Source organism: Mirounga angustirostris, unplaced genomic scaffold (assembly GCF_029215605.1).
Source record: "Mirounga angustirostris isolate CCGP_5_RB_7025 unplaced genomic scaffold, mMirAng1.0.hap1 SCAF_5, whole genome shotgun sequence".
In the NCBI taxonomy this organism is placed as follows: domain Eukaryota; kingdom Metazoa; phylum Chordata; class Mammalia; order Carnivora; family Phocidae; genus Mirounga; species Mirounga angustirostris.
Genome location: NW_026991713.1, coordinates 142,165,841 through 142,193,540, shown reverse-complemented (window position 1 = coordinate 142,193,540; position 27,700 = coordinate 142,165,841). Strand labels below are relative to the sequence as shown.

General features: G+C 44.4%; 1 protein-coding gene and 1 long non-coding RNA gene across 15 annotated transcripts in view; both read right to left on the bottom strand.

Moving 5' to 3' along the window:
- Positions 1-1,420: 1,420 nt before the first annotated feature.
- On the bottom strand, positions 1,421-12,315 carry LOC123844426 (uncharacterized). Its single transcript, XR_006790767.3, has 3 exons — positions 11,978-12,315; positions 11,308-11,438; positions 1,421-5,119 (listed from the first exon to the last, which is right to left on the bottom strand). It is a non-coding gene; the product is annotated as an uncharacterized LOC123844426 (long non-coding RNA).
- Positions 12,316-17,329: 5,014 nt separating this feature from the next.
- The window catches only part of LOC123844396 (zinc finger protein 75A), a 28,360-nt gene continuing 17,989 nt past the window's right edge, over positions 17,330-27,700 (bottom strand). For 7 of the 14 annotated variants that reach the window (XM_064592440.1, XM_064592436.1, XM_064592437.1 and 4 more), the window contains 8 exons: positions 26,673-27,199; positions 25,341-25,506; positions 24,609-24,700; positions 24,210-24,336; positions 22,874-22,965; positions 22,473-22,599; positions 20,697-20,807; positions 17,330-20,531 (listed from right to left, as the gene is read on the bottom strand). In XM_064592440.1, coding sequence (XP_064448510.1) covers positions 19,852-20,531; positions 20,697-20,807; positions 22,473-22,599; positions 22,874-22,965; positions 24,210-24,336; positions 24,609-24,700; positions 25,341-25,506; positions 26,673-27,080 — 1,803 coding nt within the window. In that variant the 5' untranslated portion in view covers positions 27,081-27,199 and the 3' untranslated portion in view covers positions 17,330-19,851. Of the gene's footprint in view, positions 20,532-20,696; positions 20,808-22,472; positions 22,600-22,873; positions 22,966-24,209; positions 24,337-24,608; positions 24,701-25,340; positions 25,507-26,672; positions 27,200-27,700 lie in introns of those variants that run through there. The other 7 variants (XM_064592442.1, XM_064592443.1, XM_064592444.1 and 4 more) reach the window with 7 other exon arrangements.

The following is a 27,700-nucleotide window of genomic DNA, read 5'->3' as shown; positions in this document are numbered from 1 at the left end:
TTCTCTCTCTCTCAAATAAATAAATAAAAATCTTTAAAAAAAAAAAAAAAAGGTGTCCCTCCCTCCACTCTCTTGGGCATTGGTGCTAATTTTCTGCATTAGAAACTTTATCCTCAGGGCGCCTGGGTGGCTCAGTCATTAAGCATCTGCCTTCGGCTCAGGTCATGATCCCAGGGTCCTGGGATCGAGCCCCATGTCGGGCTCTCTGCTCCGCGGGAGGCCTGCTTCTCCCTCTCCTACTCCCCCTGCTTGTGTTCCCTTTCTGGCTGTCTTTCTCTCTGTCAAGTAAATAAAACCTTAAAAAAAAAAAAAAGAAAAGAAACTTTATCCTCATGCGGAGGCCCATAGGGTCCCAAAATGATCCAAGGGTAGAGCCTGTGGCGGTGGAGAACATGCAGAGGAGCAGGAGAATTGGGTTGGGGAGGGTTGCACACTCACTGAGAGGGACATCACAGGTGAAAGGAAAACTCAGGGGTGCAGGAAAAGGAATGGGGTGTCAAGAGCACTAAAATCCAATCTAAATCATATTAATTCTGAACAGATATTTAACCTTCTGTGAAATTTCCACGGATAAAACATGGTAAAAGTTGGGCACGTCGTCCTGTTTCCTGGTCTGTGCATACAAGCTGTTAGTACCTTGTCTAATTATGGTGAAAGCAAGTGTCATGGTCTCTGCTTCAGTCTTTTTGAAGAATTAAACAAGAACAAAGAAGAATGTTCTACTTCAAAACCAAAAAATAAAAAATTTTTAAAGTTTTAATTTGGGGGAAGAAAGGTAAGGAAGGCAAGTCCTAAGAATCTATGTCAGCGTTTCCCCCAGTTGAGCCTTGCCCGGGCTCATTTCCCTGCACACACTGTCCCTGAGCATGACCCTCACAACAGGCTAGGCAGGTCAGTTCCCAGAGACCCAGGCTTAACTCTGCTGTACACAGAGGGAAAAAAATAACATCTTTCCAGAGCCCATGTGAAGGCAAACAGAAGGGTTTCACTGTGCCGTGTCTGGGACAGCTGACTTCACTGGACATCATGGTGGGGAACAGAGACACAGCCCAGAGTGGATCAGTTAGGGAAGGGCTTTGGATACCCGCTCAAAGAGCTGGATTTGCTTAATGAGGGAACCAGTGGAAGTCAATGGAAACAAGGAATGGAGGTGCCCAGGGAGGCCTCTGTAGCAGGCTTCTCCCACTCCTGGGGTGCCACGGCCAGGGAGTTGGGGGCAACTGCTGACTGCTTGCCTTGTTGGAAGTGGGGGCTGCCTCCACGCTCCAAACTGCTTCATGCTCCAGTCTGCTGGGCAGAGAAAGGAACTCAGCCCAAGCCCAGCCTGTCAGCTGCCCCGGACAGTCTGGAGGAGACAGGTAAGAATTGGAGAACACATTCATTTATTCATTCCTTCAGGAAATATTTGATATTTCCTGGTTCTCTGATATACCAGGTTCCTTAGCAGCCAGATACAACGCTGTCAATGAGGTAGACACTCTATCTTCCAGAATCACCTCACCAGACCTTTGGAAGTACCAGCACCAGTTGGGCAGCACCACCCAGCTCCAACACCCCCAAGATGTGACCCAGATTTGCAGGGCCTCTCTTCCAAGTCTTGACTAATCCAACCTTTTTGCTGTGTTCCCCCAACCCCATGTGGAGTATCTGTCCCCTGCACTTACTGTGTTAGATACCTTACTGTCTACCTCCCATTGACTCACACAGCCTGATCTCTGCTCTAGCCACTGGAGAATGAATTTGAAGTAGGTGTATAAAAGGTAATACCTCCAAGCCTATAGATCTCCTCTCAGGTATAGAACACCCTCCTGGTTTGGTTCAGCCTTTCATATGTCTATTGAGAAGCCAGTTTTCCCTCCTGTATATGAAATACTAGGACTCTCCATATGGTTTCTATACTTCCTCACTGGAACATTTTAACTAATTGACATAATTTCTCAGTGGACACTTCCTTGCTGAAGATTACTAACCATTCCTATAGGCAAGATCCATATTCTCACAACCCAAAGAAGGCCAAAGCCATAGATCACCCCCCTCCACAGATATCTGTTGTGGTTCTTCAGTCTAAGGTGGCAGATGGGTGCCTGCAGCCAAAACAGGAGCTGGATCCCTCCAGCCTCCTGACCCCACTTCACATACCCCTGGGCACCTCTTCTCAGCCTCTCCTGTGAAGGGACTACCCTACCAGCCAGTGCAGGAACAGCCTGGGGAATCCTGGGACCCTCGGCTGGAGTGTGCCCATTTCACTGCTGACCTCATCACACGCAATTCTCTGCTTTCCCTATTTTAGCTCCAGCCTCATAGTCCTGGTACTCATCCTTGGCTGGCTTCCTGGCAGACAGTGAGGACTGAGCAATCATTACTCGTGGAGAACACAGGACCCTAGGAAGTAACCTAAGTCCCTATGGTAGGGGTCATGCCTCCAAGGGTGAACTTTGTGCAGCCCTGGTCTGGCAGATGGAGGATGTGGCTCAGATATGCTCTGTGGATTTGGCCATTCTTTTGGCACCTCTGGAGATTTTGCAGAAGTTTGAGATACACTGAGTATTGCAAGGGTTTCCTGGGAGGCCCAATGGACACTGCTATCACAGGTTAGGTGATGTGCATAGAGATTCAGCGCATGGAGCTGGATTTTGAATGTGGGTCGTGTCAATTCCAAAACCTTTAATTACTTCAGTGTTTCACTCCCACAACCTGTCTGGTCAACACTTTCTGTGGAACCTCAGGACACACACCTTCTACTGCATGTTAGTACCATCAGACTAGTCTTGTGGTGCCAGAGACCTGCCCCCCACCCCCCGAGTATGCAGACACAGCTTAGGAGTCCTGTCACACCTACTACCACCAACTCTCCCAGATGTGCCACAGTGCCTGGGGCACCAGAGTAAGAGCTAGGTAGTACAGTAGAGATTAGACATGGCGCCTAAGAAGCTTTTACAGCCTCAAGGTGGAAAAGGCTAAAGGAGAGATCTCACCTGTTACAAGCATGCTTACTGAAGCTTAAGCTTACCTCTTACCATCAAGGTATTATCCATTGGAGGGCATCCATGCTTAGCAACAAGCATTGTCCATTGGAATCCCTGGTTGGATTGGCTTTAGGGTCAAGACTTTATACTCTGATACAGGAAGCAGTAACATATCCCATGTGGGCTGCCTTACTCACTGTGGTTTCTGGGGTTGGCCAAGGACGATGGGGCCTCATACACTCACCCACAGTCTCCCTCTCCTTGGCTTCCTAGCCTCTGCTAAAAGCGGGGCTCTCAATCATTTTACCTGTATTTTCCTTCTTTTTCAACTGACAAGCCACCTGACATGTCCAAAGGGGGTCTTCTCAGTAGAGATGTGCCCCACACCCGCTTTCCCCCGGGTAGTGTCTTCTGATAGATCACCCCTCTGCCCATGCTGAACTAGCTCCCATATACCTGTTCAGAAAACTTTATCAGTCTATACTAAGATCAGACACTCTTCCTTGGGTGACAAAAAGGCACCACAAATGCCCCAAGACAGACTGGTTCATACATGACCCTGCTCAGAACTATCATGGAATGAGCCTTTTGAGGAGACGACCAGAGGGAACCGTGAAGCCTACATATGGAACTGAGCTGTCTCAACCTGACACCTGCACACCAATTCACTAGCTCTCTGTTCCCAATTCAGGGCAAGACACAACTACAAGGTCACATCTATGATGTCACAGGCAGTGACAAACTCTCATCCCTGATCCTTCCTACCTCTCCCATTTCCAGCCTGAGACTCTGATTCTCACCATTTTCCTAAAATAATTGGGTTCCTTTGAAGGCTCCATGGTCTGAATGCGACTTCTGACTCTTCTCTTGGGAAAATCTCTGTGCACGGGCTTTGTGGGCTCCAAGAGAAGCTCTGCAAGTCCTCACAGAACTGCAGAATTGCTGGCTCTTCTTGGGAGCACACACACCATCACCTGGCAAAAATACCTTACCTCCCCCAGGCAGATCATCATATGGGCCCAGGGAAGAAAGGTATAGGTAGAGACATTGCTGGAGAGCCAGAGCTAAAAACGTAAATGAGGAGTGCCGTATGTGTGGCAGGGCAGAACAGAAGAGTCAGGAACCCAGGGTCACAATGGACAGTGGCAGAGAGCACTTCAGAGTCCTGTCTGCTCAGGGCAGTGCAGGGAGAGCCGTGGCAGCCCCCATGCAGAGCCCTGTGGCTCTGACACCTTGCCGCACTGCTCTCAGCCCCCAGCTGGTCTCACTCTGGCCCTCTCCTGAGCAGAAAATCAGTTACATTAGTCTGTTTGAGGGAGGGGTGTGACCCAGACACTGAGGACACAGCCAAAGTTCCCAGAGCTTGCTGGACACTGCAATTCCTGCACCATAGAGCAGGCCTGTTTAAGAGGCAGAAGATTCTCCCCACAGAGCTTGCTCAGGTGAATACACCTGCAGAACAGAACATTTTGGTTTACTTACAGGGAACAACTATTGCCCTTCCTTCATCCTTGGGGACAAGGACCTACTGAAAGTTCAGTGACTGTGAGGGTCCAACCTCACTCTCCACCCACCATCCTTCCTGCACGGTGGGGAGACAGCCTGACCTCGTGGGAAAGCTAGCACCAATGCCCATCAGGAAAATAAACAAGCGCTTAAGCAGCAGCAGAAAAATCAAGTTTCTCCACTTTCAGGCCCTCCACAACCTGGTCTCACTTTCTCTTTACATACTCCCCTTCTCACCATACCTTGGTCTCCCAGGTTCTCACTCCAAATCCTGCACCAAGGTCATTGCCTTCTCAGGGCTTTCTGGATGACATGCCCTCACCCAGGGTTGGATGTCCCTGTGCAGAATGGTCAGGAATTGCTTCAGCTCCAGAATCTTCTTTGATGCATCTTGGGCGCTGCCATCCACAGCAGGCCTCCCAGAGCTGACTGAAGACCTCATGAGGCTGAGCACTTGCTGGTAACTGCAGTCTGAAGAGCTGGGAGGACATCTTCAACTTGCCAAACCCTTAAAGAGGTCAGGATCTGCCATCAGCCGCCTGAGAGAATGTGAGCAATAAAGAGGAATTCACCCCCAACAGATGCTGAACAGTTCCTACAACTTTGAAGATCACCTCCAGGTAGGCCTCTCCAATAAAAACTGCGCTCTGGAAAGAGAAAGTGGTGAATGTGAGGCTTCATATCTACTTCATTTTCATTAAGTGTAGGAAAAAAAGTACAGATCTCTTCAGGGGGCATAAGACAGAGTGACACCTAATGGAAATAGCACTGCCTTGGACCACAGGTGGATCTGGTTTCCAGTCCCTGCTTCACTCCACACTAACGGATTTGGGCCAAATTATGCATCTTCTCTAAGTCTCTTTTTCATATCTGAGGATAACAGTACCTATATTGCACGAATGAGAAAAAGATTAGAAATGCTATTTGTAAAGCCTCTAGTTCTGCGCTTGGCAATTAGAAGGTGCAGAGTAAAGGGTGTGTGGTAGTAAGAGAAACTCCATCTTACAGGAATTTCTTCATGGCGTATCTCACCACCTGATATGTATTTATAGATTCAATGTGATTCCCCTGCAAAAATGTAAGCCTCTTGGGAGAGCAGGAATTGGTTTGGTCATGATGGAATCATAGCACCTCCAATACTGTTTGGTGCATTTAACTATTTGGCAAATGAATGAATGGGTGATAAAATACAAGGAAGACGGGGCGCCTGGGTGGCTCAGTCGGTTAAGCGTCTGCCTTCAGCTCAGGTCATGATCCCGGGGTCCTGGGATCGAGCCCCATGTCGGGTTCCCTGCTCGGCAGGAAGCCTGCTTCTCCCTCTCCCCCTGCTTGTTCCCTCTCTCGCTGTGTCTCTGTCAAATAAATAAAAAATAAAATCTTAAAAAAAAAGTAAAATAAAATACAAGGAAGACTGGGGTCATCAGATCTGATTAATTGCCTAATTGTCAAGTACTTAGGCATTGGGGCGCCTGGGTGGCTCAGTTGGTTAAGCGGCTGCCTTCGGCTCAGGTCATGATCCCGGGGTCCTGGGATCGAGCCCCATGTCGGGCTCCCTGCTCAGTGGAGTCTGTTTCTCCCTCTCCCTCTGCCTGCCTCTCTGACTACTTGTGCTCTCACTCTCTCTCTCTGTCAAATAAATAAATAAAATCTTAAAAAAAAAAAAGTACTTAGCATTATAAAGAATACAAAAGGAGACAAAACTGAACAGGTCTGTTTGAGATGTCTCTGACATCTGTCTTCCCTCCATTTCCACTACTAACATTCTAAACAGGATTGCTGAACCTCAGCACTACTGACATCTTGGTCCAGACAGGGATTTATTGTGGATGGGTGGGTTGGGGGGTGGGGGGGAGGAGATGCTGTTCTGTGCATTATAGGAGACGGTGCAGCCACACCGCTGGCCTCCATCCACTAGATGTCATGAGCAACCCTGAGGTGTGACCACAAAATTGGCTCCATTGTTACCAAATCCTTTTGGGGGCAAAATCGTCCTTGGTTGGAAACCCTTGTCTAGGGACAAGTCATTAGACCAGGCTGGTATAAAAGTCTTCATCTCTCCACCTAGTCTTCCTACAGAGCAGATCTGGACTTCCTCGCTTTCCATATATCTAATCCAATTGTCTAACTAGTCTCTTCCAAAGCCCTGGAGACTTCCTGTTGCCACTGAAATAAGCCAAGATCTCCAAGCTTACAAGGCTGTCTTCAGCATTCAGACCCAATCTACCACTCCAGCTTCAGTGCCCACTCCTCCATGTATATTCTCCAACCAGCACAGGCGATCCAGTCTCAGGTGCTGGAACAAACAGGCTCTGGGATTTCAAGCCTTAGTGCCTTGACCCACTGACTTCTGCCTAAACTACTCTTCTCAGGGTCCGATTCACTGAACACAAGGGGCTGCAGGTCTCCGTCCCTCCCAACCAGGGGAGGAAGGGCACCTGAGCCTAGAAATGTAAAAAGATGGATACTTTTATGTCCTCAAGGAGAGCACCATCGAAAGGCAAGCACCCCACAGGATGAGTACTGGCACCAGCACCACCACCACCACCTTCTTGAAGCCTCCGAATGCTCTGAACTCCTCGGCCCTGTCTCTTACTCACTCTCAAAGCGCCTTATCCTAACTCCACCTAATACCAGGATGTTTCTGGTGGGTTTTGATCACCTGTTTGGGAGCTCTCTGAGGGCAAGGGGAGTGTCTGAGTGCTCTTCTGAGGCAATAGCCCTCAGGGAACAAGTGCTTCATCGGCGTAAATCGCAAGGGCAAGAGGTTCGTAACCTTTCAAAGGTCTCTCCAGGGGGAAATGAACGGACGGGTGCCCCGAAGGGAGACGGGTGGCGCGCTGGCCACCTCCTCCCCACAGGGGCGAGGTCCCGGCACACGGCCCCTCGGTGTCTTCGCGTCCCGGGAGGGTAGAGGGCGGAGCCGCAGCACTCAGGACCTTCCCAACAGGAAAGGTCGGCTTCACGGGCGTCACTCACTAGCCTCACCGTCTTTTCCAATGCGGTGGGCCGGAAATAGCCGCGGGGTATGCCGGGACGCCCAGAAGGACGGACGCTTGCGCCAGGCTCAGCCGGAAACGAGCTGGGCGGAGCACGCAAGCGATGCCTAAAGGACCTTTCTGTTTCTCTGGTTTCTTCCTTCGCTAATCGACAGCCCTCATAACCAGTGAATCGACAGGATCTTCTTGGCGTCATACCCTAGGGCCAATCAGGGTAGTTAAGAAAACGGGGGCCCGGGCTATGGCGTTTGTTAACTCTCTCCTATTGGTTACTGCTCTTCTCTTGGCCAGGCGCTTCCGCCTCTTGACTTGAATGGGTTCTCTTTCCAGCCCTGGTGTTGCTCAGAGGGTTTTACGGATCTGACAGCGGCAGTAGTCAGACCGGCACGCTGTTGGTGTGCTAGGCACAGTTGTAAACACGTCCATACTACGTAATCCTGACAACAATCCTATAAAGTCAGTAGTATTACCTTTTTCATCCTCCAGAAGTAGAAACCAAGACCGTTTTTAAGTGACTGCCACGACAGAAGTAGGGCTAGAACTAGCTTCCAATCCCGTGTTTTCTTCCGTTTCATTTTTCAAAAATTCCGTGAGTACCGCAAATCATTCTCATATTAAAAGGAATTCTCTCGATTCCTATTTCCCAAGCTGCACTCTCTTTACAGAGGAAATAACTGTTACTTGTGTGTATATCTTTTTGTACCTTCATATGCAATTTTGCCTATTTATCTCAATTTTTCTGTTTCAGTATAATGACTTCATTTTTTTAAAAGCTTCTGCGTTTAGTCATGTACCAGAATATATTCAATCCTCAATCATTTCTTCTTTGATATATAGCAAAACACTTTCCTAATTTTCACGTATGTTTTTGTATTATTCTAGATTGGGATATTCTGGATTTGTTTTGAAGAGGGAGCTGATGGATTGGGATGTTGAGTGTGAGGGTAAGAATAGGGATCTGTCAGTGTTTTCTGGCCCCTTTATCCATTCATCATTTATGAAGACAGTAGTTAACACAGTGAAGGAGTAGCCCTCCATCAAGATATAAACGGAGGGAGGTGGGATATGAAATAGACTAATAAACCTCCCTTGGAAAACATTCCACTTTGATTAAAAATAACATGAACGGTTTTCACTAAACACTCCCACATACGTTATCTATTTGATCCTTACCATGTTCCTGCTGGCTATTCTATTCATTTTACATATGATGAAAGGGAGTGCTGGAGAGATCAGATCCATTGGTTACCATATCTCATTTGCACAGTATACCAAAATGCCCAAGGCTCTTGGCACCTAGTGTCATGAACTTTTTACGGTTTCTTGATGCCTCTCTATTCACAGGACAGTGTAACTGGACCACTACACTAACAGGAGGGAGAGACATAAGAGTCTGATTTGGTGTGGGGGGGGAAACAATGGCATAGCAGCGCTTCTCTGTAACCCCAGTTACGTGTCTCCTCAGCCTCCTAAAATCTTCTTTGGTGCACCCTTAAGGTCCTTGTTCCTTAGGCTGTGGATGAGAGAGTGGAGTATGGGTGTAACTATGTTAAGAACAGGATAAAGATAAGGAAATTGGTCTGACCAAGTAGCTATTCTAGGTGAGATTTAGTCAGAGGTAACTATCCCAAAGAGAATTCCTGCACCACCAGGTGGGACCCTTGGGTTCCTAAGCCTTTGCTTCTCTCTGTCCATGGCTTAGTAGATCCTTGGCCAACTTCTGTAATGTAGATATAGTTAACAAGGACACAAGGACCAAACCCATGGAGAAAGGAAGTATGATTGTAGGAAGATGACTGTGGTCACAAAGACATTGAACTTTTGAAATGTTTATGGACACATGTAACTTTATCTAGGCAGGCACCTCATAAAGGAAGTGGTCAACTGTCCCTCTGCTTTTCACAGAGGGACAGCTGTAATGTGGCAGGCATGTGAACTAGGGAGTTCTCAAAAACATTACGCAGGGCCGGAGTTGCCAACTTCAAGCAGTTTTATCACTGCTTGACCACAGCATGGTGGAAAGCCAACAGATGACAATGTGTGGCCAAGGTTATCACTGCTAAGAGAATGGTCTCAGTGGAGTTGAGGGCCAGGACCAAAAAAAAGGAAAAAAAAAAATCAACTATAATCTTATGGCATATTTGTGTATGTCTCCAAGTTTCCTAGCTTTCTGGGATTACCGTATTTTTTATTATCCAAATAATGACATGAGGCTTCTTCTTGCATGGCTGTAGGATGTTTTTGTTTCACATTTTTCTGCAACTTTTCACTAGACATCTCATTTGTGATACACATCCACGTTGATGCATGTAGCTCTATGTTATTTTTATTGCTGTATAGTATTCCACTGTACGACTACCGTATTCATTCATCTATTCTTCTGTTAGTGAACATTTGGGCTATTTCAGTCTTCTATTACAAACAATGCTGTTGTGAGCATTATATGTAAATAGATGTATTTTTTAAAAGATTTTATTTATTTGACAGAGAGAGACACAGTGAGAGAGGGAACACAAGCAGGGGGAGTGGGAGAGGGAGAAGCAGGCTTCCCGCCAAACAGGGAGCCCGATGCAGGGCTTGATCCCAGGACCCTGGGATCATGACCTGAGCCGAAGGCAGACACTTAACGACTAAGCCACCCAGGCGCCCAAATAGATGTATTTTTAAAAGACTTTTGGGGCGCCTGGGTGGCTGAGATTGTTAAGAATCTGCCTTCGGCTAGGGTCATGATCCCAAGGTCCTAGGATCAAGCCCTGCGTTTCGGGCTCCCTGCTCAGTGGGGAGCCTGCTTCTGCCTCTCCTTGTGCTTTCTCGCTCTGTCAAATAAATAAATAAAATCTTTAAAAAAAATAAAAAAAAATAAAAGACTTTCTCCAGAATATGCCACAGGGAAATAAGTCATTGGTATGCACATCCTCAAATTTACTAAATAATGCCAAATACCGCAGGCAGTATTTAAAAATTCCTGGTGTTTTGGGGCACCTGGGTGGCTCAGTCAGTTAAGTGTCTGCCTTTGGCTCAGGTCATGATCCCAGGGTCCTGGGATCCAGCCCTGCATCAGGCTCCTTGTTCAGTGGGGAGACTGCTTCTCCCTCTCCCTCTGCCCCTCCTCCCTGCTCTCTCTCTCTCAAATAAATAAAATCTTAAAAATAAATAAATAAAAGTTCCTGGTGTTTCATATCATTATCATCTCTTGGCACTGTCAGTCTTTTAAATTACTACCAATCAGAAGGAATAAGATAATATTTCATGTGGCTTTAATTTGAATCCGATTCCTAATGAAATTTGGTATGTTTTGATAGATGATTAACAAATTGTTTCTTACAATTAGAAATTTAGACCTCAAGTATTTCTCAGATTCTCTAGGAATGCCTTTTCCTGGTTGTCATTTGTCATTTTGTTCTCTGTACAGCTCTGAGTCTTTCCACCTTTCACAACTGGCCCTTTGTTAACTGTTTCTCCACGCTGCTTCCACTCTTTCTTGTCTGCTTCTCGCTGCATGCAAAGCTTGGGGCACAGTACTCTTGTTTTTCAAAACAGGGTTCATATGAGGCTTCCCTGGTGCCTGAGAATAATGGAACTGTAGCACAGAAAACTAAAATCAAAATCAGGTAGTACTCCCTTTTCATTATTGGACATGGCTTTTACAGGGGTTCACCCACTGATTGTCTTTTTAGTTTTTGCCTGACATCATGTTTATGGCATCTGAGCATCTTCTGTATTAAAAGCCTCCTTTTTTAAATTTAATGTCTTCACTCTCCTTGTCTCGATCTACTTCTCCCACCAGAAAAACAAAAGGAGTTAATATTATACTGTCTTTGAGATGTATATTACCTTACCAGTAGTAATGGAGACACTTGGTGTCCAGAAAGGGGCTTCTAAATACCATTTGAGAGAAATGGGTGGGCTGGGGCAGGGATAATACAAGATGAGCATGGAATATCCTGTGGTGCTAGAAAGCAAAAAAGTGCTGAAAGAATATAGGGAAAAGTCAGAAAAAACAAAAGTTTGAATAGGCTCTCAATGATCAAATAGCAAACAATATTAACAGATTATAAACCATTGGATAAAATAGGAAACCTTGATTCTGTAACATGTAAATAAATGAATAAATTGAGTTTCGTTAGTAATAGGATATTTACCTAGTTTCAAATTACTTCCCCATTAAAGTTAATTAGAAAATAAATAAAAATAGATGAAATACAGGAAAAGCCTAGTAGACGCCACCTTCACTTAGTGATCCAAGTAATATCATTAACAGTGGGACAAATTGGGGGTGCCTGGGTGGCTCAGTCGGTTAAGCGTCTGCCTTCAGCTCAGGTCATGATCTCAGAGTCCTGGGATCGAGCCCCGCATCGGGCTCCCTGCTCTGCAGGAAGCCTGCTTCTCCCTCTGCCCTTCACCCTGCTTGTGTTCCCTCTCTCACTGTCTCTCTCTCTGTCAATTTAATAAATGAATAAAATCTTTAAAAAAAAAAACAACAATGGGACAAATTGAAATATACATCACCTGTCTTTGTCTGCTCAGGCTGCCATAACAAAATACCATAGAGTGGGTGACTTCAACAGGTAAGTATTTTCCCACGTTTCTGTAGGCTGGAAAGTAAAAGATAAATGTTGTGGGAGGATTCAGTTTATGGTGAGAGCTCTTTCCTGGCTGGCAGATGAACACTTTGTTCACACATGGCATTTTCTCTGAGTGGGTGTAGAGAAAGAGCTCTCCTTTTCTTCCCTTTTTTTTATAAGGTCACCAATTTTATTGTATTAGGTGCCTACCAAACCCTAATTAACTCCTAAAGGCCATATATTCAAATATAATCACACTGGGGACTAGGGCTTCAGTGAATTGGGGGGGCGGGGAGGGGAACAGCACAATTTAGTCCATAGCAACATCTGATAGGATACAATGAGAAGGCAACATCACTGCTGTGGTATTCCTGCCAGAGAGGCAAGACTTGAATTAAGAGGAAGCATAAAACCCAAACTGAGGGATGTTCAATAAAATAACTGGCTAATGATCTTCAAAGTGTCAGAATTATGAATGCCAACAAAAGACTGAGGAACCATGTCAGACTGACAAAGATGTGACCGGGCGCCTGGTTGGCTCAGTCAGAAGAGCATGCGATTGTGAGTTGTGAGTTCAATCCCCATGTTGGGTGTACAGATTATGTAAAAAGAAAATATTAAAAAAATGAGATGTGACAACTAAATGCATGTATAAATCTTAAAATCTTCTTGCTATGAAAAACTTTACTGGGACAACTGGCAAAAGCTGAATGGAGTTTGAGGATTAGCTATCATGTGTTAATGTTCATTTAGTAATTTTGATGGCTATATTGTGGTCCCAAAGGGGAATGTTCCTGTTTTTTGGAGATACACACGATATTTGGAGGACAGAGTATCAAGTTGTCAATGTATTCTCAAATGATTCAGAGGGGAAAAGTCCTTTGTATTATGCTTTCAATTTTTCTGTAACTTCTTCATTATTTCAAAAAAGGAAAAACTGTTTTTTGAAAAAAGCACAACCTTCACAGTCAAGAGTATTTGGGTTTGATTCCCAGGCCTCCACTATGTACTCTTGAGCAAGTTTCCTCCTGTGCTCCAATGTGCTCATCTTAAAATGGGAACAGTATAGGTTGTTGTGAGGAGTAAATGAATTGATTCTGAGAAAGAGGTTAGATAATTACCTAACACATGGTAAGTACTAATAAAGTTAGCTATGGGTAATATAGTCAAATAAACTGGACCTCTTCACCAAATGTTTAATGGAGCTTGCAAATCATTCTGTAATTTAGAGCCCATATGCTAGAGCATAAGCTCACCAAGCCAAACTCACTTTTCAATTCCTATTTCTCACCAACTCCTTTATTGTGACATCTCCTAACCATGGCAATGGAATTGAACTTCAGGACTGTGAAGACAGGAAAATAATTGACTCCCTGCATTGGCAGGTTCAAAATTTGGTCCTTTGATTCAGGTATTCATACAGACTTCACTACATTATGAGGCACATTATGGTTCTAGATAGACTCTATGAAAGGCTCTATATGGTGTGCCCTTCAATTCATTTAAATCCACTGACCAGACTAGCATATTTATATGCTGGGCATCTTTCATTTACTTAGATTCTGGAAACTTAAAATTGGTCTGGTTGTTTTTTTCATTTTTCAAATTTCCAACTAAGACACCAAACATACTTTTCTTCTGGAACTCTGGAAATAGAACTTCAAAGCCCTTCATGTCAAAGAATGAAGGGCTTTGCCTCATATTTAATTGCATCTTTCCCAGTTTTTGACTTTGTGTCACTGACAAAGTGATTCACTACTGGGAATGGAATATGAACACATGTGCCATCTGATGTTTAGGATGATCCCCGTGATGCTTTCACGTCCCAAAGCAGTCAGTCAGTCTCCTCCCTCCTGAATTGTTCAGAATATTGAGAAAAGCAGCCAAGACTTGCTTCTGAAAGACAATCCCAGATGTTGTAATTGCCCACCTTTGCCCGGTTTTCTGCCAATTCCTCCCCTAATTTCACAATACTCCACAAGTAGTCACTTGTGGATTAGCTATCGCATCACGAATTGGGGTTGGCTGCCTCCTATCACGAAAATTGGTCCTGAGCTGCAAGCACTCCCCATTTGTGACTTTGTGTTCTCAGTATTCTTTGTAGCCTGAGCAATAAAGAAAAATGAAAATTAAAAAAAAAAAAGTGTAATCCTAAATTTTTGATCCTGGTAGAGAGGACTAGATGTGTTTTTGTGTTTTAAGTGTTTAATTTTTTTGGAAGATGGTTGAGAGTGATACTCTTTTGAGAGCTCAGTTTGTGCCTGACTATTTTGCATGGAATTTCTAACTTACTCTTTCCTGACTTGATCAGAATGGGAAATAGGGTTTTCAGTGTAGAATAACATTGAGGTAGTGGGGCAAGTAAACCACAAAACAAGCTTTGTTTAGAAGGATGAAGTCAGAGGAGAAATAAAATGAAAATGTCTCCAGTCAGAAAGATTAAGGTATTTGATCAAGGGAAGAGGAATTTTATCCCTGAATCTTAGAATAGGAACATTGGAGAGATTGTAAAAATGATACTGTAGAAGTGCCATTTAACTAAAAAATTAAGAATGGAAATACAAATTTTTTCCTTTAAGGAGGACAAGTAGCTATGATGCTGGCTAATGCTCCCTCACCATAAAGGATGAAGGAAACATTTAAGCATGTTTTCTGAACTCATCCCTGTAAGCCATTATTCCTTAAGCTACTAACATAATTTTTTTAAGAAATTCTTTCTAAACTGAAGCATATTTTTTATATTTGTGAATATTAAAGATCCTTCACTTTTTTTCTTCAAATGCTTTGACACTGTTCAGTTGTTTATACACAAAATGGACAAATTCTTAGTGTGAAAATTATGATTTTGGAAATCCATCCATTGGTCTAAAAAATTCAAAAGTAAGCATTCTTAAGTTTTCACTTAAAGGTGCAGAGTATCCAAATACTATAAAGCTTAATGTTGTTTTGATTTTTTAGAGGAAGGGGGGAGGGGCTGAGGGAGAGAGAGAATATTAAGCAGGCTCCATGCCCAATGTGGAGCCTGACACAGGGATCTATCTCACAACCCCGGGATCTTGATCTGAGCCAAAATCAAGAGTCAGAAGCATAACCAACTGAGCCACCCACTAACTTTCGTGTTAGTGTCAAGATCAGTGCAACTCCAAAGTCATCGTCCTACTGTGATGGAAGTGAGAAGCAACTCTGACAGTTTAGCTAAATCTGAAACGCAACGTGCTTGATCCCTCTCATGAGAGATGGGGTGACTGCTTTAAAGTGAAGTGCAGGGGTTCTCAGATGTGGTGGGTCGAGTGGGTCACAGGAGAAAAGCCTCAAAAACGTTGGACTGCAGAAAACATTTCACAATAGCCTGGTACCGCTGCGCACTGGGGAATTCACACATGCAGGAAACGCTGCACATAAGCCACACGGCAGACGCTTCAAGAGTACTCCAGCCTTGCTCCCCACTAAACCCACACAAGAAAGAAATGATAAAGGTGACAAACGTGGACAAGATTTAGTAAAAATAATACACTTTTGTCCAAATACGTTTTGCAAACAACCCTGGAAACACAAAGTGTGGACAAAGGCTCAGCCTTCCTACTTGAGAGCACTCCAGAGACTCCATTCAGGTGAGAACCCACAGACGCAATGTGAGCCCTTCAGCAAAGAATCCACTCTAAGCAATAGAGGGTAAAACCCAGAGAGGAAAGTAACAGGCAGTCTTGACCCATTATGTCAGAGTGCAACTGGCCATGAAATGCAGAGGGTGGTCAGGAAACTCCTGTCTGTGGAGTGACTCAGATTAATGTTTAGAAAATCCTTTACGGAATTCCAACCTTCTGTGTTATCCCAACTGTCCAGCTGGATCGAAAAGGCTGCTTAGCATTCCTGCTCTCAAGCTCTCCAGGGGAATTAAGACACTCTTCTCATGGTTCCAAAAGTTGATCAACCCTAGCACTTTTAGTTTGATTCCAAGCTCTCCTCCCGTGCTTCCCCTCCAGCTAAGACAGTGGAGGTTCTCAAGATAAGCTTGAGGTTCCAGACGCAGTCTGCTTAAGGGTGGGGAGAACTCTGGGTCTGGCACAGTTCCCACACTGTGGCCACTTAGCACAGTGCAGAGAGGATTTCAGGGTTACACTGGTCACTGTTCCAGTTCTCGGAACCAAGCCTGGAGCCACTGTAAGGCTGTTACCTGAACCACCTGAAATGAAGCACCTTCTGGTTTGTCCTAGAATCATTTGGTTATAAAAGACATTTCTGAGAACTTTAATACTAACGTTTCAGGCTAAACTTGTGTGTTGTACTTCATCTCTAAACCAAGCCTAAATAGGGGTGCCTGAGTGGCTCAGTAGGTTAAGCGGCTACCTTCGGCTCAGGTCATGATCCCAGGGTCCTGGCATCCAGCCCCACATCGGGCTCCCGGCTCCCTGCTCAGCAGGCAGTCTGCTTCTCCCTTGGCCCCTTCCCCCATTCATGCTTGCACTCTCGCACTCTCTCTCTCTGAAATAATACGATCTTTAACAAAAAAGAAACCAAGCCTGAATAGATTTTATGTTGCATTTTTGGTAGTCTGCTCTCATCCCTTTGACAGGCTACAGAAATTCCTTCTTCCAATGTCCACGTCTACCCCCAAATTTCCAAGCATGAGTTGTGGAACATTGTACTGCTGGTTCTTGGCTATGCAGACATTCCCAACAGAGGCTTCTCACTCCTCAACTGCAATGTCCTGCTCCTGCTTTCCTGCATGACCTTCCTCCCAACTACCACCTCTCAGTCCAAGAGGGCAGTCCCCTTCCTCTCTACACTGATCAGGACAAATCTGCTTCTGCCCTATGTCCTGTTTCTGAGGCCAACTCGCAGAAGGTATGAGAGGGGTAGTTAACAAATGAATGCTTAAAGTCTACTGCACTCACAGGAGGAAAAGAAAGGTAACCCCTACCCTCTCTGTAGCCCACTGATCAACAGAAACACATCTTTATGTACAAAAGCAGTGGAGCACAGAGGGAGAGCAAGAGAAGGGGAATGAAGCCAGAGAGGGAGGGATGGTTGCTTTGTCCACTTGAAAAACTAACCAACCTGGACTTGTCTCAGGTAAAAAAATCTATCCTTCTTTCCTATCACCTAGTCTTGTAAGCTCCTCAGTGTGCCTATCAGTGTTACATGAGCTCAGTGGAGCATCTACAGGAAGGCAGATCTCTTCTGAGGGCCAAAGTCCACGCGGACTGACACAGAAAGGGTTCCAGAGCTCTAGTAGAATAGCTGTGTCTATGTAGACAGGCCAGGTTATGCTGCAGAAACACACGACACCAATATCTCAATAGTTTAACAGAAGTTTATTTCTCATTCCCATAAAGTCCATCACAGGTTTGGGGGACTTTCCAGGACAACTGCTCTCCATGGAGGGGGGAGGTGGGGAGGAGGGCTCAGCATTCCAGACTACTTTGACCTTGTGGCCCCAGTTTCTGCTGGACTTTCATGACTGAGGCAGGAAGGACACCACAGAGTCCTGCACAAACAAAGGCTTCAGCCCAGAAGTGGGGCTTCTGCTCACAACCCATTACCTTCAACTATCTCATGAGACCCTAAACTGCAAGCAGAAAACTATAACCAGTCTTCTTTATACTCTTCACTAGACTGTAAGTCCTGTGAGGGTCTATCTTTAGCTCTTTTATTCACCACTATATTCTCAGTCTAGACGAAACAGCTCCTGGGCACGTAAGAGGCCCCCATGAAATTGAATGAATGTAGCACCAGGAAGTTGTCCGCATGTATCCTGGGATGAGACAGAGTACCCGAAGCCTAAGGATGAGGGTGATGGGTAAAAGCTATGCAGACGAAAGCTTTTAAAGTTGGCTCTGCCTAAGAAGTAATACTTGGTATTGTTCATCTTGGGGAGGAAAACAAAATCCTGCTGAAAGCACCAGATCCACAGCTCAGGTGACTTACACCATAAAGTACTGAGGCCAAGGACCAAATCAACTGAGCAACATCACCACCAGCAGTGCACAACTCCTGAAAGGAGCTGAAAATAGCCATAAACACAACTGCTTCCTTACTGCAGTCAGTCTGCCCAGCACATCACTGGGGAACAGGGGAAAGGGAAGCAAATGCACACTGATTGAGCATCTACCACTGGCCAGGCTGTGAGGTGCTTTTCATTCACCAATCCCTCTAGTCCCTAGAATAACCCTGAGTTGAAATAGTTTTCTCTCTTTCACAGAACACATGGAGACCTAAGTGTTTTGGGAACCCATCAAGCCACAAGAACGTTTTTAAGTTAGAAGTAGATATAACACAATGTCATTCAGCCTGGTCCTGCAGGGATAACGTACACATCCTGCTAACCCTGCCTTCAGACCTCCCTGATGCAGCTAGCTGGCAGCCAACGGACTGGACCCACTAGCAATAGGGTCTTGAACAAGTCCCGTATCTGAGCCTTAACTTCATCGTTTATAAGGTATTTGGGAGAAATCATTTAACCCCCTTCGACCCCCTTCTTGATACAACCTAAAAGCTCTAACAGGAACACATGTCCCTGCTGAAGGTAGGAGTTCTAAGAAGATCCACAGCCCGGAGAGATGTTCAGCCATCTATATCATTTATCAGCTAAGGTTGTTGTTAAATGCTGCGTACAAAACAGAGATAGGCAGACCCTGCCTGCTTAATAATAGTTTGCAGTGTAACACAACCAACATGAATGCAGATTCACCCATCCTTGTCCACCAGTGAACATCGGTTCCCAAACCTTTCCTCTTGGGAACCCAGTCTTCTGCCACATCCAGTGAACCACATCCTGCCTGCAGCACACACTCCAGTTCCTAAACTCTGCCCTTTTTCTTAAAAATAAACAAAGCCAAACAAAAAAGCAAATAAAAATGTGAGAAGTTCATCTGAACTTCCATTAATTTTCTTTTAGGCCTCAAGAAAGTGCTATCTTCTATGTTTTATCATACTGAGATTATAAGGCCTAGTTTCTTTTATTGCAAAAAATTCTTTACATGTAATACATAATCCATGGCTAAACATTCCAACCCGTTTTCATATGATCTCATTAGAGATGTTTATCTTTTTCAAACACCACCAATGAGGTATAAGATAGTGCATTTTTACTTTATCTGGCAGATTCCCTAGTGGTGAAGTAAATAGCATTTCATCACAGTAAAAATGGTGCTAAAAGGATTCAAGAGCTAAAGTTGCTAAAATATTCAAGAATGAACTCAAATGATGTCCAAACAGTGGGAACAGTGTCCAATGACAAGGGAAAGGAAGAAAATCCAATTTGGTTCTTGGAAAATTTGACAACAGAGCTCATTTTTGTGTCATAGGGCTCTTGAAATTGGTAAGCCTACTACCCTGAAGGCAATGGTATCCAATTAAACATGCAGGTTATTGCTTTTTCTTTTGGAAGACCAGGCTACAAATGTTTCTATCAATGTGTTTAAAAGTGGCTGGGAATTCAATGCAAAGCCAACAGTATTTACCCTCTGTGATCATAAAAGACTGATTCATGTATGCATCTGCCATTTAAAGCTGAATTTGCTATTTTGCCAGGTAGAGTTGCAAAAATGTTTCCCTTACTGAGAATGTTCTTTCAGCACCTTTCTTGCTAAGGAATTCCCCAAAGGTTACGTGTAAAAATGTAAGTAGTACAAAACTACTTACAGAGATCCCTGCAGAGTCAACCTTGATTCCTTTCTGTGAAATATGTTTGTATCAACAAATTTTCCTCCGGTGAAGTTATTTATACTTCATAATTTTGTTATTTTTTCATAAATCTCAGGGTCAACCTCTACTTTGTGAATTTCTTCAGAATGAGGACACTGGATAAACTTCCATTCAGCGGTGGAGTTTCTGGTGTCTAAGAAGACTTGACCTCCTGCTGAAGTTTCTCCTGCATACGCTACAAGTATATGGCTGCTCACCTGTGTGGGTTCTCCGATGTTTAATAAGGTGGGAGTTCTGACTGAATTTTTTCCCACATTCCTGACACGTAAAGGGCTTCTCTCCAGTGTGAGTTCTTTGGTGCGTATGTAGATTTGTATTTTGACTGAAGCTTTTCCCACACCAGGAACATTTGTATGGTTTTATTCCTTGGTGCGTTGTTAAGTGCTTATTAAGATCTGAACTCCATCTAAACCTCTTATCACACTGTTGACATTTATATGGTTTCTCTTCAGTGTGAATTCTTTGGTGCTTAATAAGGTCAGAGCTAACTTTGAAGCTTTTCCCACATTCCTGGCATTTAAATGGCTTCTCTCCAGCACGAGCTTTCTTGTGAAGATCCATAAGTTTTAGCAGCTCTTGTTTCCAGGTTGAAAGTTTCTTTCTTTTCTTCACGGGAAAATCTCGGTGCCACTTCCCCATCCTGTGTGTATCACCATGATTTTCTTTGCCTGTTGTTTTCTGGGGAACTTTCACTCGGGTCTTTTTTGATACTATGTCTCCTGGTGCTTGTATTTCTAAGTCAGAAAGACACACAGGCTGATGGTTTTCAGTGTCAGTTTTGACCTTTAACCCTGTGGGAATAAACATAACAATCAGCCAACTGTACCGCAAAGCAAAACTACAGGAATGGAGAGAAAAATCCAATGATTACTGATTCACAAAATAGAGATAAGCAGAATTTGAAATGCTAAGGTTGCTATCAAGGCACATTTGTCCTCTTCCCATGGTATATTTACCTGTAGGCAGCCCTCCAGGGCTGTTCTTGAACTCCAAGGGCCCTTGAATCCATGGCTCTTCCCCTTGCTCTAGATAGGAGATCACTTTAGGTTTGGGGAGCACAAATAATGCTGTGAAATGGGAAAAAGGAAGTCAAGGACTGGCAACTCAACAACTGTCCACCAACTCCACACTATTTCAGGAAGAGCAAAGGACAGTTTACAGTACATTACCCAATGGTCAAATGGGTGGACTCTCCTACCCAGTTTCAGGTTTATACTATACTGCATTTGTGGGTGGATACACAATGTGGAGATGGAGAAATAAACCTAAGCTGGACCCATGTAGAGGATAAAGGGCATGGGAATCCATCTACAGTGCCCCTCTTCTGCCACCAAGATTACCCTATATTTGAACAATGTTGAATCAAACCCCAGAGTTGGCAGGGAATACAGGTTAGTCCTATTAATTCCTTAGGATTAGCCCAAGTCTAGCAGAGCAAGGTGAAGGTCAGTGGGCTGCATGTCCTATGCACAGGTGATTCCTATCATGATTAACAGTGACTTCTTACTTAGCTCTTGAGCACCACACACTGGACTAGAAAAGATTTCTTACACTCCTTAAGTCACTGGTTTTGTCCAGGTGGAAGAAACAGACTAGAATTACTTAATGAAAATTTTCTAAATATACATCGCCAAGTTGGGGAAGTAGTCATCACTTGGTCTTTCAATCAGTATGTACTGACTGGCTATAATGTGCCAGGAACTCTCTTTGGGCTAATGATATAGGGGTGATTGAGCCAAAGCACCCTGATCTCATGGGATCTCACCTTCTGGTGGGATGAGACAACCAAACAGCAATAAATAAAGTTGTCAGCACATAATAAATATTTTGAAGAAAACTAAGGCAGGTTAACTCAGCATTTAAGATTCTGCTTCTCCGAAGTTATTTTAGATGAGGTAGTATGGAAGGCCTCTTTGAAAAACTGATATTGCAGCAGGAATGTAAAAGTGAGAGTTCTGCCATGTGGCAGAAAAGTGTGCCAGGTAGAGGAAAAGGCAAAGTAGAAATGACCATGGCAAGTTCAAGAAACAGAAACATCAGAGAGGCTCAAGAGGACTGAGCAAGGGCACAAGTGGCAGCAGATGAGGGCAGGGTGGTGAGTAGGGTCAGACCCTGAAGGACCCTAAGCACTTCAGTAAGGTGTGGATTTTATTCTGAATGTGATGAGAAGTCATCATAAGGTTTGAAATGGGAAATGTCACGATTTGACCAGTTTTTAAAAGCATCTGGCTGCTGTGTGGAAAACAGGGTGGGAGGGCACTAGTCAGAAAGTACCCAAGTCATTCTGGTTAGACATGCTGCTGGCTTAAGCCAGGACGCTAACAGCACACGGGGATGAGACATGGCTGCACTCAGGCTACACTGTGAAGGTGGAACCAAAAGGACAGTGACGCATTACAATGGGGTAGGACAGCAAGATCACAGTAAAGGATGACTGTACGTTCCTTCCTCTTAGCTACTGGGTGAATACTCTTTATTGAGAAGAGGGCTCTATGAGAACAGAGTTGGGGAAGGAGAAAAAAATAAATCAAGAAATCTACATAGCATATGGAGTGTGCACCTGGACAAAGCTGCTCAGGTGATCTGGATACACCTTTCCCCTGTCCACACACCATCTAGTTAAGAAGCAACCCGTTATTGGAACACAACCTCTCAGAGCACTACATTCCCAGTAAGCAGAGAACATGACAGATTACTCAACTTCCACCCAATGGGAGAGGGAAATTCTTTACCTAGAGAGATGACAGTCTCACAGTTTTCCCGCATTACATCATTGTAGAGGGCCTCCTGAGTGGGATCCAGTAACTCCCATTCTTCCTGGGAAAAATACATGGCCACTTCTTCAAATGTCAACAAGCTCTAAAGAAGACAATGGGCTTCAGCTCAGTACTCGCACTACAGAAACAACACTACCGTCTGGCCCATGAACTACATGGCAGGCCAGGCCAAATGAATTAATAGCAGATAATTTTTTAAGTGAGGAGAGAGAAAAGAAGGAGGCAAAAGGATCAGCAACAGAGTAGAAGATGCCTAGTTCCTAGAGAGAACACTGGCAACGTGAGCACCTGCAGGGCAATGTGGGTTATAGGCAGCAGGGTAAGACAGCCCTCAATAGCTGGACTGCACAGCTCACCTGGGACTCAGGCAAGACGAGCTCAGGTGCCACTGTCCAGTCTTTGGTGATTATCTGCTCAGGAAAGGCTAGGATCTGGTGAGCAGGCACAGCTGTGGGTGGAAAAGAGCCAGAGGAAATTTTTCTTGCTACTGATTATAAACATCCTTAGCTTATTTCTAAAGTACAGATAATCCTGATTCTTTCAGCAGAAATGGAACACTTTTAAAACTGTTACATGTTACCAAGAAGTGGCCTTCTCATCATAAAGAGGAATCGAGTATTTACTAGCCTCTACAACAGGTTCCACAGTTGATGGTTTCTGGTTTCATGAGTGAAAGCAATAAAAGGAATTTTTTTTTCACCTCATGTGTCATAAATTGTTCAAAGTTGGGGAAAAATTAGATGTGTTTAAAATTGCAGAACTCTGTCCAGTGTGCCAAGGATGGGAACGGTAAAGCAAAAATTAACTTGGGAGTTCAAGAAACAGCAACATCTTATGGATAAAGAGGACTGAACAAGGGCACAAGTGGCAGATGAATAGGGGCCAGATCTTGGATGCTCCTGGGTACCTCAGTGAGGAATTTGGATTTTATTCTGAATGAGTGAGAAGTCATTGTAAGATTTTAAAAAGGATGATATCATGATCAAATCAGGGTTTTAAAAAACCTTGGCTGTTGCATGGCGAGTAGATTGTGGCAGGCTTAGAGTGGTGGCAGAAGGCGCCAGTTAGAAAGTACTGAGGTGAGCCTGGTTACACACTCCCCTGGATTAGACCAAGATGCTAACAATTCAAGAGGATGAGACATGGTTGGACTTAGCTATGTGGAGCTAAGAGGAGGATTAGGAGTGGGGTAGGAGAATAAGATCAGAGTAAAGAATGACTGCAAATTATCTGGCCTGAAATACTGGGTGAGTGGTGCTGCTCTTTATGGAGATGGGAAAGGTAAAAGAAGAGATTTTGGGGGGGGGGTAGGGATCAAGATTTTTAGCATAAGGGCGCCTGGGTGGCTCAGTCGTTAAGTGTCTGCCTTCGGCTCAGGGCTCCCTGCTCCACAGGAAGCCTGCTTCTCCCTCTCCCACTCCCTCTGCTTGTGTTCTCTCTCTCGCTGTGTCTCTGTCAAATAAATAAATAAAATCTTAAAAGAAAAAAAAAAAGAATTTTAGCATAAAGAATGAGCATGTGCACTTGAAAAAAGCTCCCCAGGTGATCTGGATACACCTTTCCCCTGTCCACACACCACATAGCTGAGAAACAACCTGTTACCGGAACACAGCCTCTCAGAGGAATACATTCCCAGTAAGCAGAGAATATGACAGATTACTCAACTTCTACTCAATGCGAGGGATTCTTTACCTAGAGAGATGACAGTCTCATAGTTTTCCCGCATTACATCATTGTAGAGAGCCTTCTGAGTGGGATCCAGTAACTCCCATTCTTCCTGGGAAAAATACATGGCCACTTCTTCAAATGTCAACAAGCTCTAAAGAAGACAATGGGCTTCAGCTCAGTACTTGCACTACAGAAGCAGCCCTACCATCTGGCCCATGGTAGACCCTGGGCACTGCAGGAATTAATGGCACATTTTTTTTTTAAGTGAGAAGGCAAAAGAAAAGAAGCATGGGATCATCAAAGGCCTAGGAGGTGCCCAGTTCCCCAGGCAGAACACTGGAGCTAATATGCCTGTGAGCTGAGCAGTGTGGGTCCTGGGGAGCAGGGAAAGGCAGCCCTCAACAGCTGGATTGCACAGCTCACCTGGGACTCAGGCAAGATGAGCTCGGGTGCCACTGTCCAGTCTTTAGTGTTTGTCTGCACAGGAAATGCTACGATCTGGTGAGCAGGCACAGCTGTAAGTGGAAAAGAGCCAGAGGAAATCTCTCTCACTTCTGTCTATAAACATCATTAGCTCATTTCTAAAATATAGATGATCCCAATTCTTTGGGCAGAGTTGGGACACCCTTGCAAGTGTGTGTGGTTCCCCGAAGTGGGTCTTGTCATCATACACAAGAGCCAAGTATCTACTGGTCACTAGAATAGGTTCCCCAGTTTTCATGAGTCAATAAATGAAAGACAAACTTATTTTCCCCTCATGATGTAAACTGTTCTAAGGCAAAAATTCAACATATTCGAAAATGAAGTACTCAGGATATCCAGTGTACGATAGGAGATGTAGTTGTTGTGGTTTTTAATCATTTATTCTTTTTCTCCTGGTACAGAAGTGTGTTCACATTCTTCTAGTGCTTTCTAAGGAAGAGAATTCATGGGGTTATTACCAGGATTCTGTAGGTGGGACGTTTCTGTACCCTAGGCCAACGCCCAGCTTTACCCACAGCTGGTGCTCTACTGCCACCCAGGGGACATCATAATTGGTAACATGCCTGCGTTTGCCCATCCACATAGCCAGGCACCCAGAAAATGCTCACAATGTTCTGGCTGAACAAATTCCTCTAACAGCTCGCAATAGAAGGGAATTATGATGTGCCTTACCCCTCTCACATACAGGCTCAGTTTCTTTATGAATATTCCTGCTCAGCTGTTCTTGCAGACCCTGGTATGTATTCCAGAATTCTTCATCCTGGGCCATTCCCACTGGCTGGGATTCTGCTGTTTCTCCCAAGATCACTGCCTCCTTTCCCAGCTCTTGGACTGCAACCTAGAAATAATCCCCATCTTGTTACCACAAAAATTACTTTTGGTTTTGGAGTTGAATGTAAAAGGAAGAAATAGTGAACAGTCCAGATGGTGGGAAATGTGTGACACTAAAGGAAATGACAAAAAGACTTAAAGAAATATCAGGCCACCAATTTTGCAGAGAGCTACCCACAAAACGTTGAAATATTAGGATAAAAGGGAAAAAAAAAATGTGGCTACTGCTAGTCCTATGACACAGCAGGCCCAACCCCTCTGCATAAAGATCAGTTCAGATCACTAGGAGGACTACATAGGCCACCTGTTCTCATGCTACTTTGACAGGCTTTCTCTTTGACTTAGATCCCTCCTTAGTGTTTTTGTCTTCTCATTTTCTCAAAAGGTCAAAAAGTTGAATAAATGAAGTTGTCTCCTCAACCATATTATCCCCATGGCCAGGGAAGGTTTTCACAGAACAGGGATGAAATGGAAGAAAGGGGAAGAAAGTCTGGCTCCAACCTACCTCCAAAATTTTTTGGCATTAAACATATGCCTGCCCTGTTTCTTCCCAGTAGGCCTGAAGCCAGTTGGTGTTCTGCCACCTGGCTAAGGACGTGCTCCCCACTAACCAGTAGAGCCAAGGACCAACCATTGAGAGCACTGTGGAGGCTCTCACCTATGAGTCAGACGAGACTATCCTTCAACGTCTTTCTTCTCTCCGCTACTCTGCTAGGATTTTCAAATCTGTTTTCTTTTCTTCTGCCTACTTTTCTCTCCCTCTGCATTCTTCCCCCATTATTTGGGTTTTCCTTCTCTTTACTATCTCCACTCAACTTTTCATTTTAAGTGTTCTCCCTTATTCAAGTCTTCCCCTTCCTCTCCAACTCCTTACTGCCTTTTATTCATTTGGAGCTCAAAACCCATGTCCCTGTACAAGCCAAAGTAGGCTTACTACCCTCAATTCAGTCTGGCTCTAGAGCACAAAAACAATCTTTCTCAAAGGCCAGGAAAGTATATGCCAAGGATCTGCAAAACCTGTGGACTACTGTAGGTTTGTGGTTTCTGGTCCTGCCTTAGATGTCCTCCAACAGAACAGTGAACTAATTCACCTTATTTCTTAATTTAACTGCCTCCACCCCATATCCTCCTCCATTCTATTTCATGGCATGTATCAGGAATCTTTCTTCTCACCCCATTCCTCGTGTGACCAGATTCCCTCTCCAAGTGTTCTACCAGGACTACAACCTCCTCAATGCTCTGTAGATGGTCCTTCCTTATCCGGCTCTGGGTGTCCCTGGGTAGAATGGTCACAAACTGTTCTAGCACAAGCAGTTCCAAGATCTGCTCTTTTGAGTGGAGCTCTGGCCTCAGCCACTGACGACATAATTCCTGAAGTTGTCCAACAATTTCACGGGGTCCTGCTGCTTTTTGATAGCAGAAATTCCGGAAGTGCTGGCGAGAGCTTTCAGGATTGAGACTGTCCGTTTGTGCGGTATATTTCTTATTGTGACTGGAACTCTCTATCACAGGCCCCTTGCTCTCCCACAGAACCCTAATTTGAGGGTTCAAATAGTCAGCCACCTTCAGATCTACCATCATTATTCTGCGGCAGGAACAGTTTTATTCCTTTGTTGGATACTCCAGCAGCACCACCTTTGGCAAGTAAGACCCAGTCAGTTCTGGAACAAAATCAATAAAAGGATCTTCTTCCTAAAACACTGAAAGCAGAAAAAAAGTGCACATCAGTAAGAAAGTCACATGAACTTTACTACACACTACTCATAACAGGAGAAAAATGAACAGAAAAATCCTGCCTTGCTTTCCTTTTATTTTCTTTTAAAAAGAGTTTATTTATTTATTTGTGTGAGAGAGAAAGAACAGGGGGAAGGACAGAGGGAGAAGCAGATTCCCCGATGAGCGGGGAGCCTGACACAGGGTTCAATCTCAGAAGCCTGAGATCATGACCTGGCCCAAGGCAGCCACATAACTGACTGAGCCACCCAGGTGCCCCTGCTTTCCTTTTAAAGAATCCACTGCCAGACCCTTTCTTCTTCTCTTATCCACTTGAAATAAGGCACAGCGCATTGATAGACAAATGCCCACTGAGGACTTGGCCTTTGCAAAAATAATGATTCAAGAAAGGTTAGACAGTGAGAACATTTACACCCTCTGGATGCAAGGAGCCTGGGGATTATCCAAAGACTTCATTGCTGTGCTTC